At 42.9% G+C, this 14,425-nt stretch overlaps 1 protein-coding gene across 3 annotated transcripts in view; it reads right to left on the bottom strand.

The window, feature by feature from the left end:
* The window catches only part of LOC126244289 (carboxypeptidase Q-like), a 78,461-nt gene that overhangs the window by 39,341 nt on the left and 24,695 nt on the right, over nucleotides 1–14,425 (bottom strand). For all 3 annotated transcript variants that reach the window (XR_007545376.1, XM_049948225.1, XM_049948224.1), the window contains exon 5: nucleotides 6,482–6,664. Coding sequence is in view for 2 of the 3 variants with exons in the window: in XM_049948225.1 (XP_049804182.1) it covers nucleotides 6,482–6,664 (183 nt within the window). In the remaining variant the exon portion in view is untranslated. The remainder of the gene's footprint in view (nucleotides 1–6,481; nucleotides 6,665–14,425) is intronic.

Below are 14,425 nucleotides of genomic sequence, written 5' to 3'. Positions count from 1 at the left end.
GCCAAGGTCTTAGTGCACTGAGGACCAGTGGTACACCACGTAAGGCGTCCTTCCCCAAAAGGCTCGTACTTCTGTAGAATTTCGAAAAATGGAGGTCAAACCTCAAGGGGGACCATCACATGGAAGCCCAAAACGGTTGAAACTCCTTTTAGTCGCCTCTTACGACAGGCAGGAATACCTCGGGCCTATTCTTACCCCGGACCCGCAGGGGGTACCTTCTTACTTCCCTTTCGAAGACTGCTAATTACACTCCAGAATGGTTTTCCAGCAGCTTGACCCAAAGTCTCCAACCTGTTTCCAAAGTCTTCCCAAGATTTCTTCTTGGATGCTGCAATTATCTGTTTGGCTTTGTTTCTTTCTTCAACATAACTTTCTCTGTCTACCTGAGTTCTAGTATGTAGCCATTTTTGATATGCCTTCTTTTTCCTTTTACAGGCTGCCCTGACTGTGTCATTCCACCAAGCTGTTTGCTTCATCCTACCTTTACACACTACTGTTCCAAGACATTCTTTGGCCACTTCTAGTACTGTGTCCCTGTACCTTGTCCATTCCTTTTCCAATGACTGTAATTGACTACATTCAACTAACTGGTACCTCCTGAGAGCACTGTTATGAACTGGTGCCTGATTTCCTTATCCTGAAGTTTCTCCACTCTTATCCTCCTACATAAAAGCACACCCTTCAGGTAAAAATGAGAACCTTCTTCATGGATGGGGGATAGAGGGCTACCAAATCGCATAACTCCCTTGATTGTACCGGGACTTGTTTCTGAGTTTTAGTGGCACACTCATTGTACACTTACTTTTATAATACAAAAAAATATACTGACGATTACTGAACAAATTTAACAATTTACAATGCTGACATAAGAGTTACAATCATATGTTGAGGGTTTGACACAATAAGACAAGTACTGCAGTCAGAAACTGTTTTTGTGTCTTGAGGCAACATAATTCATTGTGCACAAATTACCCAGCTATAGTCAGCCGGTATTCAGGAATGAGAGCTCTTAGCGACTGTAGACAAAGTTTACATATAATTTCAAACCTTTACAAAACTATTTCTAGCTCACACCCCCACAAAACAATGAAAGGCATGTAGTTTAACACTTACTACATTTTCACTGCTCATGCATTAAAACTTTAGCATCAGCATGACATTCTAATTTACTACTCATTTACTACTAAACCTATTTACAATACATTTTACAGACAGTATCCATATATATCACTGAAAATTATATCATTGTACAAAACGTAGTTCAGGAGACAAGATGCCATAAACATTGAGATGCATGAAGAACTAGCTTTTGTTTGAAACAGAGTGCAAATTGCCCAAACTATATTCATCCAGTGTTTCATAATGACAGCACCTGGTCACTTACAACAAACTTTAATGATGATTTCGAACCTTTTCTGAACTACTTCTCATTTAGATGCTTAACATTCAATATATAACATGTTAACTCATTCATAAAGTAATTAGACATTTAAAGCTGCTTCATACAAGGAGTTATGTAGGTTGGCAACAATAAAATATTTTTCGTGAAAAGATCTCGCCATAATGAAAAATGCCTTTGCTTAAATGATTGTCATCCCAACTTGCTTATCACATTCCGTGACACTCACCACCCCCCTGGTTTGTGATAATGCAAGAATGTTTTCCATGTCCTCCATTAATTCTATCTGGTAAGGAGCCCATACAGATCAGTAGTACTCCCACCTTACTCTATGAGAAGTCTCAAAAGCAGCAAACACTTCTCTGCAAAGTGGAAGATTCATTCTAGAAACAATGTGGCTGTGGCTAAGTCAGTTCTTTGTGATATTGTTTATATGGCACTGTAAGACACAAACAACAGCACAGGCACAATGAAGCAAAGTTTATTCTTTTTCCTAAACAAGTGAGCAACAGTTGAGAACATAAGACGCAAACACAGAAACAATCCAGGTACTGATACAAGCAGCTGCTGACAATAAGTAAGAACACCATACAACGATGAGTGCCTGCTCCACTGTGCTTATAAAGAGGATCACTGCAGTAGACAGCACAGTAGATGCAATGCCATGTGCACTAGTCATGTGGCCCACTGCAGACAGTCTGGCATAGATGCCATTGATGGAATATTCTAAGTGTGGCTAGCCAATCGTGCATTCCCCAAGTATTACGTACAGGGCTATAGCATCCTTCAGGGCTATAGCACCCTTCTCCCCTTGGGGAAATGGCGGTCCACTGATTCAGACATTGTGATGACTGTTGAAACATACATGGTCTCTGCAGCAGATGCCGCAGGCGATGATGGCAGTAGTGGGAGGAGATTCCAAGCTGGAACTGGTGAGTACAGATGAAAGTTGTGTGACTACTGACATGCACAATGGTCACTCCCCCACGATATAACATAACAATCGACCGGCGATAAGGCTGCTGATAGCATCTTAGCATCCAGTTCCACAACATAGAGGAACGGCACTGACACTGAAGGCACCACTCACTCAGTCAGAGCAATTGAGGATGTCGGTGTTGAAAGGCCCGAAGGCACTGGCTCAGCCCATGACAGTGAAGCATTGCAAAAAGGGCCAGCGGCAGGTACCTGGGGGCTGGACACCAGATCACAGGCAGGAGGCCACATCCATAAGGAGGACATGTCTGCCCCCCCCCCCTCTCTCCAGCAGGACTGCCCCACAAGCCCAGGATGGTGCAGTGCTGAAGGTGATGTACTGTTATGTCGAGAAACGAAGCGGAAGAATTAAACAATGAAACCGAGGGCTTGTGGACAGTAATGAGGTGGAAATTCTTCCTTTTCAACTTCTAAGTTGTGCTGCTGGGCAGCATTGAGCGATTCTGACACGTAAGCTATCAGACGTTCAGAACCATCCTCGTAGCGATGTGCAAGAGCAGCCCTAAGTCCATACTGAGAGGCGTCTGTAGCCTAATCCAGATGGCCAAGATGAAAAGCAGCCAAACAACAAGGAGAACATAATTTAGATTTCAAAAGCATGAATGTGAGCTCAAAGGCCAGTGTCCACTGTAAAGAAACATTCTTGTGGAGGGAATCGGCCAATGCAGTTACACCCAGAGTAAATTTGTGATAGTAAGTAATATTACCTAAAAATTCTTAGATTTCTTTGACATTTGTAACATGTGCCACAGCTGTAGCAGCAGTCACAAGGTGATGTAAATGCTTAAAACCATCCTGAGAAATCTCAAACCCCTGATACACAATGGATGGTTGAAAAAGTGTGCATTTCAACCCTGCAGTATTTAAGACCCATGAACAAGGTGTGTAAGTTATGTAAATGCTCTTCCGTGGATGCACCCATCATGATAATGTCATCAAGATAGTTAATGCACCCCAGTATGAACATGTCAACTATTCCAAAATATACTGCAAAGTCATGTGGGCACTAGCCACATGGAATGGGAGGCACTGATATTGGTACAACGTAAAGGATGTGTTAATCACAAGGAGCTGTTTAGAATCCTCATCCAGCAGAACATGTAAATGGGCTTCAAATAAATCAGTTTTGGCGAAAAAAGGTCCCTGGCAAGCTTAGCAAGTAACTCATTTGGAGGGGCAAAGGGAAGGTGTCAATGATAGATTGAGCATTAACTGAAACTTTAAAGTTTCACAGAAGCGAAGCTGACCAGTTCGTATTTTAACAATCACAAAGATCTGGGGTAGAGGCAGTGGGGACTGGGCGAGTTGGGGGGGGGGGGGGGGGGGGGGGAGGCAGTTACCAGTTACACCACTTACTCGATGTATTAGGCTTTATGAGCCCCGACAACATCAACCTATCAAGTTATGATTGCACTTAATCACACAAAGCCACCGGAATAGGGCATGCACAGGAAAAGTGCGGCCACACCATAGGTTTCAGGCTAATGTGGGCCGCAATATTAGTGCCACAATCTAAACCACCCAAGAAAAGAGACGAGAACTCAGAGCAAATAGAATCCAACTGCTCTTAAGGGACCTACTCGGAAACTATGTGCACCGTTTCCGAAATGGATAAACCAAAGCATCCAGACCAAACAAATTTGCAGTACCAGCATCATCCACTACTAAAAAGTCAAGGAACAAACCACAGATTTATATATGGTAGGAGCTGTAAATTTCCACTAAACTGGAATATGCTGCTTGTTGTAACTCACTAAACATCAAGTAACCGGAGACAATGCCAAATCCCAAATCCACCTAAGTTTGTGAGTTCAGTAAAGTCGCGTCTGCACTCATGTCCACTTGTAGGCTGAGCACTTTGTCCATCACTAGCATCTCAATAAACAGTTCATTATGATTCGTAAGCACTGGAGATACACAATTAACATCCACGTCCATATCTGGAGGAGGGGGCTGGGAATGACACATGGATGCTTTACGTCCTTTTCTACAGTTGTCGCAAGTAGCCCAGCCAGATTGCTCGAAACAGTATGGTCAAGATGTGAGCGCAGAGCACTGCTGTTGCTGTGGTTGTCACGGCTACTGCTTTGAATGTTGCAGTCCAGTATGGCATGGAAGCCGTTTTTGTATGGCTGCCACATCATCCTCCCACTGAGAAATGACCAACGCCTGATGACCCGGAACAGGCACTACCATGCTGATGTTGCACCAAGCCTCAATCTGATCACCAGCAGCTTGAGATGCCTAAAAAGACTGATCAATATTTAACGCTTCAGCCAAAGATGGATTCTTGCACTATAGCAGGCACTGATGCACCTCCTTGTCATGAGCCAACTGAATGATTTCATCATTGACCATAGAATCAGCATAGGAATCAAGATGAGCATCAGTAACAATCCAACATTTCCAACTGTGACCATGGAGTTCAGATGCCTGGACCCAGTAGGAATGGTGGACTGTTTATGACATTAGAATCTACATAAGCTGCAATGACATGCACGCATTTATGGTGATAAGTGGACAACTTACGTATTTAATTGAACAAAAGCAATGCAGATTGCTGGAGTAGGGATGGCGAAACAACTGTTAGATGCAAGGCGAAATTTAAGAAAGGAAAAGCCATTTCTTTTAAGCTTCCCAGTCCTTGGCCAAATCAATGTAAGGGGGAAAAGGTGGTGGTACACAGACGGTGTTGAAACCTGTATATCAATGTGACCGACAAGTTCATGATAGCAACCATTAGAGCCTTCTGCTGCTTGAGGAGAGATCAAAGCACAGCCTCTGTGAATAGAAGAACTGAAGGAACGACCAAAGAGACTGAGCACATATGAGTGAACACCACACTCATTGCCAATTGTGTCGTACTGTAAGGCACAAAAACGGCCACAATGAACCTAAGTTTTTTCTTCTTCCACATACAAACAAACTATAGTTGAGAACATAGACACAAACATAGAAACAATGCAGATAATGATACAATAAGTAAGAACACAATATGAGGACGAGTGCCTGCTGCATTGTGCTTATAAAGAGGAGGGCTCCGGTAGATGGCTTTGCGGGAGGCACAAGTACTGTGGCCCAATACAGGCAGACTCTGGTGGCATACCCGCCCAAATGCCATTGGCAAAATATTAGGAGTGTAGCATGCCAGTGGCCTGGTGCTGCGATGCGTATTCAAGTATTACATACAGGGTATTAGCATCCTTGCTCGCTGGAGTGCTAGTCTCACTTAAGAGTTTCATTTGATATTGCAAACCAGGAGGCAAGTACTGACAAAATTGACCATAGGGAGAGAATGGGTCCCAAATTGTGCCTGGATAGCTGAAACAGTGAGAGCATTATCCACGAAAGGTGAGGTTCCGGGCTCAAGTCATATTCTGCCACATGCCTTATCACGCAAAAAATTTCAAAATGTCACACACTCTGCTACAGAGTGATAGTTTCATTCCGGGTTTCTATCACATTTATGTGATTATCAGCTGCTAAAAGCCTCAGCTACATGGTAATAGATTGTCTTTACTCCTTCCATTAACTGTGAACAAAGATTTACATGTTGTGGAACACTATTTTTATTTTATGTTTTGCAAAGATGACAACATATATAAAGGTAACACAGCAGTAGTTCAAGGTCATCCAGTTCTTTTTGCCATGTGCTGCAACACTACATTTGAAGAATCATACTTCAGCTGAGCAAAATCAGTTTGAGAAAAGCAGCAGGGACAGCAACAGGAAAGTAACAGCAGAAGTAATGTACATGGAGAACATTGAGATCTGACCCTCATCCTCAGAGCACATCCCCTGGTCTGAGTATATCCTCCCTCAAGACAAAGACAAGGGTCACTACAGTGTATGAGCCAGGTTCAAATTGCAAACATCTTAGCTTCTGACTTCAAACTTCCTACTCCAAAGAAGCACTGGAGTTTGACAACCTAACATTTGTTTAATGTTCTATCTTTTCCCCGAACAAGTTGGGTACCAGCTTATCCTTTGAACCATGTATAATGTTTGTTAGTAACACAAAACAGAAACTCAATTAAAACATGCATAACCTACATTCTATTCCTACTTACAGTAAGAGACACTTACTTAAGTACTTCTTGAAGAATGCATCCAGCTTTTTCAGAACCAGAAAACGAAAGTCCCATTGGTAGGAATGTGCCTTCGTCTGATTCCATCACATAATCTAAGTTTCTAGTCTCATTTTTGTGGGCTTTAACATAAGCTTGTGCTCCTATCAGTCCCTCTTCTTCAGCAGTCCACAATATACACCTGGAGAAAATTCTTAACTAAAGCCATAGTAGTTATACACAGTAATACATTTTATGTAAGCCAAGTTTACTATGCAAATCAATGTGCAAAAATAATAGCATCTATAATTTTTCCCATGTTAATTGAATTAACTTCACCGGCATGAAATGAATAGAGGTAATGTAGAAAAAATCAACAAAGATGCGATAACAACAGCTACGTCCAGCTACTTTTGCACTTTGTATAATTGCTTATCTTGAGCAAATGTATCAACCTTCTGATAAATTTTGCACATTTCCACTCACTAATTCATACAGAATAATTTTCTTAGGTAACTCATCACTTAGAAAAAAAAGTACTGATTGCACAAAAGCAAGCAATAAGAATAATATGTGATGTTCATCCAAGAATGTCATGTAGGTACCTCTTAAAGGAACCAGGTATTTTAGCTGTGCTATTAAAATTTGTGCTTTCTGAGAAATTCGTAATAAATAATCAGTCACAACTTGAGAAGGACATTGATGTACATACCTACAATGCCAGAGGGGAAAATTACCTTTATTACCCATTGTTAAAGCTGTCAGCGGCAGTGGCAGAAATAAAAATTTTGATCATTTGCCCAATAATATAAAATGTCTGACAGGCAGCAAAGCAAGTTTTAAATCTAATTTAAAATCATTTCTCCTGGACATCTTCTATACCACTGACAAATTTCTACTTAAAAAATTAGCAGCCAGTAAAAAAAGGCACAGAGAGAACTAATATTTAAGTTTAGTTGCATGAATAGGAATAAAATGGTAATGTGTTCATTAATGTTAACACTAATCATGTGTACATATCCTGTAAACTGACTCATTCCACATAATTTCAATGAAAGAGTCATTCGACAATCAATGGTACATGTAACTAACTGACATGAAATGATAGCAAAGTAATCCTCAGAAATGTTGAACTCCAATGTAATGAATGCATTGTGACTAATGAATATTTGTGTCAGACCAGGAAATAAACCTGGATTTCCTGCTTTTTCACATGCAGGTTACAGAATATTATGCTCAAATGAATGAACAAATGAATGAATGAACTGAGAACATGAGAGTTCAGTTGTACGACCTATAACAAATGAAGTGACAAATGAGATATGCTGGGAAAACAAGTCACTTAGTCAAGAAAACAATGCCATTCATCATTCTTTAACCTACAACAGAAATCAGGGTGTGGCCAAAAATGAGACATACTGCATCTAAAAGCAATTAAAGCAGAGTAAAATACAGATGAAAGAGGCAGCTGACAAAGGAGGTAGAGTCAAGAGTCCCACACACCCAGTGTGCAGCAAGAGATGCCCAACTGTAACTATCCCACCATTTCCAGAGAGCAAATGAAGAATGAGTTCAATTGTCTGTGAAACAGTAGAGGCAAATAATTCAGAAGTTCATGCTTGGCATTGAGGGCTCGGAGAAGGTGGCATTCCATCAGAACACGGGCTACTGTCGGTAAGGTTCCATGATCACAATATCACGGTGGCTCTTTACATAAAATAAAACTATGATTTACTGTGGTATGACTGATGCAGAGGCAACATAGGGTAGTGGATTCCTTCCATGAAGAACAGGAGGAGTGCCATGCAGCAGTAGTCTCCTTGATAGTGTAGTGTTTATTAGAGGGGTCAGTAAGCTACCACATGTTGTTCCATCTGCAAGTGAGCAGAGGCCTTATTTGCACCCTCAAATCCATGCTTGGGATCATCAAAGTGAATGTGGGGGTAATAATCGCTTCTGTTGCCAAATGGTTAGCCAGTTCATTTGCTGGGATACTCACACTACCTGGGACCTAGAGAAAGATAACTGAGCAGACAGTATGACTAAGCTCAGAGAGAAGATCATGAATAGCAGTTATCTCAGGCTGATAAGAGTCACAGTGATCATTGATCTGGAGACTCCTCATTGAGTCATCTTCAATTAGAACTCTGTCAAGGAAGGCTTGTTTAATAAATTGTAGTGCAGCTCTGATGTAAGAACACTACATGTTCCCAACAACAAATTTTGTTTCTGACTAGCGGGAGGTGTAAAAACACATCCTGTACTATCCATGGTTTTAGAGTTGTCAGTGTAAACGGCAGTAGCACCAATTCTTGGAGAACTGGTGGAGAGTCGAGGGGGGGGGGGGGACACCATTAGGACCATGGAACATATCAACATATCAGTCCTAATTAAAGGCTGGTAATCCCAACAGAGGGCGGCCATCAGCAGCTTGATGCCCTTCATATGAAAAAGGATGTGAAAAGTTGCATGATGAGATTGAATGGTGACTGCCAAGTGAGGAAGAGTTGATACCGTCAGAGCTGAAGAGGGAAGTTTCCCACTTCAGCAAGGAGACTGTCTATGAGAATAGTCCAGAAGGCTCCAGTGACCAGTCAAACACCATGATGATTGCCTGGGATTAGCAATTTCGAAGCTGAAGTTGTTGCCAAATCACAAACCTGGCAACCATAGGCCAGTCAGGATGAGACTAGAAATATGGAGAAGAGTAACATGATCAGTACCACAAGGGGTGTCAGCAAGGAAGCAAAGAGCACTATGCTTCCACATGCAGTCAGTCTTTAGTTGACAAATACAGGCAGCCTAGTCAGCTTTTTATTAGAGAGGAGGCCCAAAAAAATGGGACTGCACAACAACGTCCAAGCAATGCAAACTCAAGTAGAGTTCTGGGTCAGGATGGAGCAAGGTACAATGGCAGAAATGCATGATCCACATTTTTGCTGGAGAAAATTGAAACCATAGAAAAGGGCCCAAGTTGAGGCCCTTCGGATGATGGAGCTGGCATTCAATGGACATCCTTAGCCCATTGATGGCGATATGATCCTGTGGAGAGCTGAGTGAAGAACCAACCCTAACCTGGGACAACCCATGGGATAAAAATTGATGAATAAAAAGCAGCAGGGAGCCATGAAAGCCCCAGTCATGGATGGTAAGTAAAATGTGAGGGTGCCAAGCAGTGTCGAATGCCTTATGTAGATCAAGAAAGACTGATAGGTGTTGACATTTAGGAAGTCTGTCAGTTTGCCATTTTCAACCTAACCATAGGGTTGATTGTGGATCATCCCTTGCAGAAACCACAAGGATAGGGGGACAAAACACCCTGTGATTCAAAAACCCAGCATAACCTGTGGTCAATGATTCTTTCAAGCAGTTTGCAGATCACGTTGGTGAGGTTAATCGGTCAATTGCTGACAACAGATGTGTTTTTACATGGCTGGATTGGAACAATGATATTATCTCACTTTTGTGAAGGGAATGCAGCTTCGAGCCAAATACAGCTGAAGACTCAGGGTAGATGTAGCCTTCGAGTAACATTCAGATGTTTGATCATCTGACTGGACAGAATCAGTGCCTGGGGCCACATTGTGAAATTAGGCAAGAGCCTAAAGCAGTTCCCAGTCAGTGAAAGGTTCATTATACACTGCCCAATTACATTAATGTGACCACCTGTCAGAAGCCTCAATAACCAACTTTTGCACTGCAGACCACTGCGAGATGTGCAAGAAGAGAGTCAATCATGTTCTGAAAGGTTCCGACAGGGTTGTGCAGCCATGCCAACTCCAGTGCCATGGCCAGCTGCACTAGGTTTCTTGATTGAGGATCCATGGTGAAAAGACCTGATCAAGGTGGTCCCACAGATTCTCGACTGGATTTGGTGGCCAGTGGAGTACGGTAAATTCATCCTGGTGCCCCTCAAACTACACACGTACATTGCGAGGTGGGTGACATGTTGCACTGTCCTGTTGGTATGTACCGTCATTCGAGGGGAAAACGAACTGCATGTGTCGGTGGACATGGTCCCCCAGGATACATGCATACCTGTGTTGATCCACTGTGCCTTCCAGAATGATGAAAACACCCAGGGAATGCCACGAAAACATTCCCCAGACCATAACATTCCATGCTCTGGCCTGTAACCGTTGCTTTCAGGCATTTTACATAGTAAACACCAATGGCCCGTCCGGTGGAGCATAAAATGTGATTCATTTGAAAAGGCCACCTGTCACCACTCAGTGGACATCCAGATGCAGTGTTAGAGTGCATATTCCAGCCTTCATTATCAATGAACAACAGTCAGCATGGGTGCATGAACTAGATGTCTAGTGCAGTGTCCATATGCAACAACATTCACTGAATGGTCGTTGAGGAGACACCGTTGGTAGCCCCTTGGTTCATGTGGGCAGTCTGTTGCTCAACAGTTGCACGCCCATTCACCCATACATGTATCTGCAGCTGACATTCACCCCTTCAACTATCATTTGTTGTGCACCACAGTTGCTTCGGCATCAGTTTTGGATAGTGCCATTTTGCCATGCACAGTATACTTTAACCATGGCAGCACACAAATAGTTTGCAAACTTAGCTGTCTTGATAACACTTCTACCCACAGCCCAAAGGCCAATGATAATGTCCTTTTGAATTTCACTCTGTTTCCACATTGCGACAATGACTGCACTGTTTTCCACGTGTCCCCCCCCCCCCTCCCAAATGTGCTTTATATATCTTCCAATGCTAGTGTTGCCACTTGCCATCTTTGAGTAGTTATTGCACGTTGATGCCGAACATAGGTGTTGGTCACTTTACTGTGAGTGGACAGTGTATAATTCAGCTTAGTAGGGGGTGAAACACAGACGGTTGTCTTCAACTTGTCTTTGAGCTGTAAGATGTTCACGTAAGAACTGATACATCAGTACAAAAGATCAGCCTGAAGGACAAAACCCGGAACAGTTGTTGATCTTTAGAGGCCCAGAAGACTATGGACTTGGCCCACATGGGGAGGAAGAGGCATAAATTCCCGAAGAGGAGACATAAGCGTTCCCAGCACTCATTCTTACCATGCTTAATAGGATAGCAGGCCTTAGCAAGAAGTCGTTTAAAAGTATAGAAGGCAGCCTGTGCAGGATACTGCTTAAGACATTGCAGGGTCCTACAACGATCCTAAATAGCTGTTGCAATGTCTTCCATCCGTCAGGGTAGTGCCCAGTCACAGAGTGTGTTTGCAGAAAGCGGAAAAGCAGTTCCAGCAGAGCGGGTGATTGCACTGGAGACATTGCCCACAATCTCGTTGATGCTATCTCACAGACCACGATTGAAAGTTACAGCAGATGTACGTAACTGGCAATCGGTTCTCGGACGAGCCCATTGTGGTGGTGACAGGAAAGTGATAGGATGACCGAGAAGTTTTCACTATCACAAACACCATCATGAAGCAACCAAGGTAGCAAAGCCGCAACATTTGCAAAAGAAATCGTAAGGTCGATAGATGGAAAGGTGCTATGAGTGGCACTGATGTGGGTAGGAGAGCACTGCAATGGAGGAGGCACAGATCAATATTGGAAAGAAGCTGGTCAATCACAAAGCCCCAATCACAGAAAATATTACCTCCTCACAGGGGGTGGTGCGCCTTGAAATCTGCTAGTAGGAGAAGAGGAGGGAGAGCTGTTGGATTATCTCAAGGGAAATAAGGGCCCCTTCCTAGAGACAGACAATTATTACAAATGTTGATGGGTGAAGTAGTTTGCAGTCACCCTGCAAATCCCTCCAGTTGCCCTACAGGGGCCAATATGATTCTGACATGCTCAGTAATCACAAAACATTGGGGAATGGTCATCAGTGATGCGAGTTTCTTGGAGGGCAATATAGACTGCAGAATAAGACAAATTAGCTGTTGCAGTTGCGGTACATTACAGTAGTATCAATTACAGTTCGATTGAATCATCACTTTGAGGGTGTCCTAGTTAGGGGTAAAGGGGGCAGGAGGGTCGCTCACATCCTACGACTACTGTCTGTCACCAGTTCAAGCGCGACATCAACAAATGTTAGTTCAGCATCCAAGGCATGGGGGGAGGGGTGGGGGGGGGGGGGGGGGATCTGGCAACTTTGGAGTCACCACAATAGCCTGGTTGTTGTTCTTCTATTTATGGTGGCCCAGATTCCTGCAAGTACTTACCTACTTTAGATCTGGTGGACAGATGAAGAGGGGGCAGCTCTGGGACTCACAAGCTGCAGCTCCCTCAGTCATTGGCTAATGCCAGGATTCTGATCTGTGAGTTTTTGGGGAGAGAGGTCCTGAGAAGGAGCCCCATCACCAGTATATGCAGAAGAGGTAGAGTGTGGGAGAAAATGATGTGGCAACCACAAGAGTGGAGAGCAGTTTTATATCTGGTTTGGAAAAAGTTGAGGTTGGTGGGGAGGGCGGGGTGTGGAAGGTAGTGAAAGCAATGACTTTTGCAGAATTGTTCAAGTTGACGGATGCAGGCATTCACTTTCATGGTGTTCGTAAGGACAACCTTCGTGGAGCGGTCATCCGTAGTTTCCACATTTTGGATTTGCTGTGGAGCAGGATGACATATGACCAAAGTGTAAACATTGGAGGCACCTAAACACCTCATGGGTGGGGACATTAAGTTTCATGTACACCATAACTTAAGCTTTTTCTGGAAGCACATTTACTTCAAAGGCTAAGATGAATGCGCCTATATATGTTCAGTTATCCTTGGGACCTTTCTGTAAGTGTCAGACAAAATGCACACTCACCATTTGAGATTGGCTTGCAGCTGCTTGTCTGCCTGGACTGCAAGGTCTCTGTCAAAGATAACTCATTGTACCATATTCAGATTTTATATAGGACTGGTAGATCACCCATCATTCATACGTCTCAAGAGCTTGAGATTGTGTAGCGGAGGAGGCCTTAATCAATAGTGCTCCATCATGCATTTTTCCCAATCAGTCAACTTCTTCAAATTTGTCTTCTACGTGTAACACAAAAATAATGGCTTTGTCACCATAGAAGTATCTCTACTGATTTAGTACACACCAGATACTAGTAAACTGTTAATTCCCAGTCATCTGGCTTGTTCCTCTTCCCATGGGATAGTCATGGTAGGGAAATCAGTAAGACTAACTTACCACAATGAAATATGCAGATCTGTCTGCTGAGATGGCCAAATGAGAATGGCCATTGTGTTGGTCCTGTTTGATATGATTCACGTGCAAAATGTCTGGCCTGATATCACACAATCTGATCAAGATTCTCCCATGCCACAGCATAGATCATTTGGCATGATGGTTACTGCTGGGAGTTCTGATGTCCCAGTATGACCGGCATTTTTCCTTGGCATGCATGGGGTGCTAGCAGAAGTGTGATCCCTGTGCCATCAGGAGGCTCTACCACAAGGGTCCGTAACGACCAGACCACTTTGGATTGGCTACTGTGTTTGCTTTTAATTGCATATATGAGTCTATAGAGTTATTGTGCAAAGAGGGTCATCAACACTGTAGGCACTATATGCTATTTAAGGCATTATTCTCAGTCAATAAATACTAAAGAAAATAATTTGAAAATGTCTGTCAAACCCAGGATGGGAGCAAACTTACTTTGACCAAAAAGTGGTGTGAGGGAAGTGAATGGGGATGTTGATGAAAGAAAGCAAAACCGAGGACATAGCCACGTCAACATCACACTTGAGAAAATGAGAAGTAAAGCTAGTTTGGGATAGGAGATTACACCACAAGAAAGAAAGTAGGTGCTGCAGTAACTACAGGGCATGTGCTTGCCACGCACTTACAAAAGAGTCTTGAGCAACCTGAGGGGCACCATATAATGAAATGCAAATATTTCACATAGCATTAGTGTCAGAAGCAATCTGTGTAATGAGAACTGTTGCATCTGATTAGTAGGAAATGCAATGTAGGGACGTCAAGCAAAATAAAAACATGGAGAAGTATTCTGATTAGTATAATG

Source organism: Schistocerca nitens, chromosome 1 (assembly GCF_023898315.1).
Source record: "Schistocerca nitens isolate TAMUIC-IGC-003100 chromosome 1, iqSchNite1.1, whole genome shotgun sequence".
NCBI classification, from domain to species: Eukaryota; Metazoa; Arthropoda; class Insecta; order Orthoptera; family Acrididae; genus Schistocerca; species Schistocerca nitens.
The sequence above is the reverse complement of the archived record's forward strand: the minus strand, read 5'-3'. Positions and strand labels throughout refer to the sequence as shown.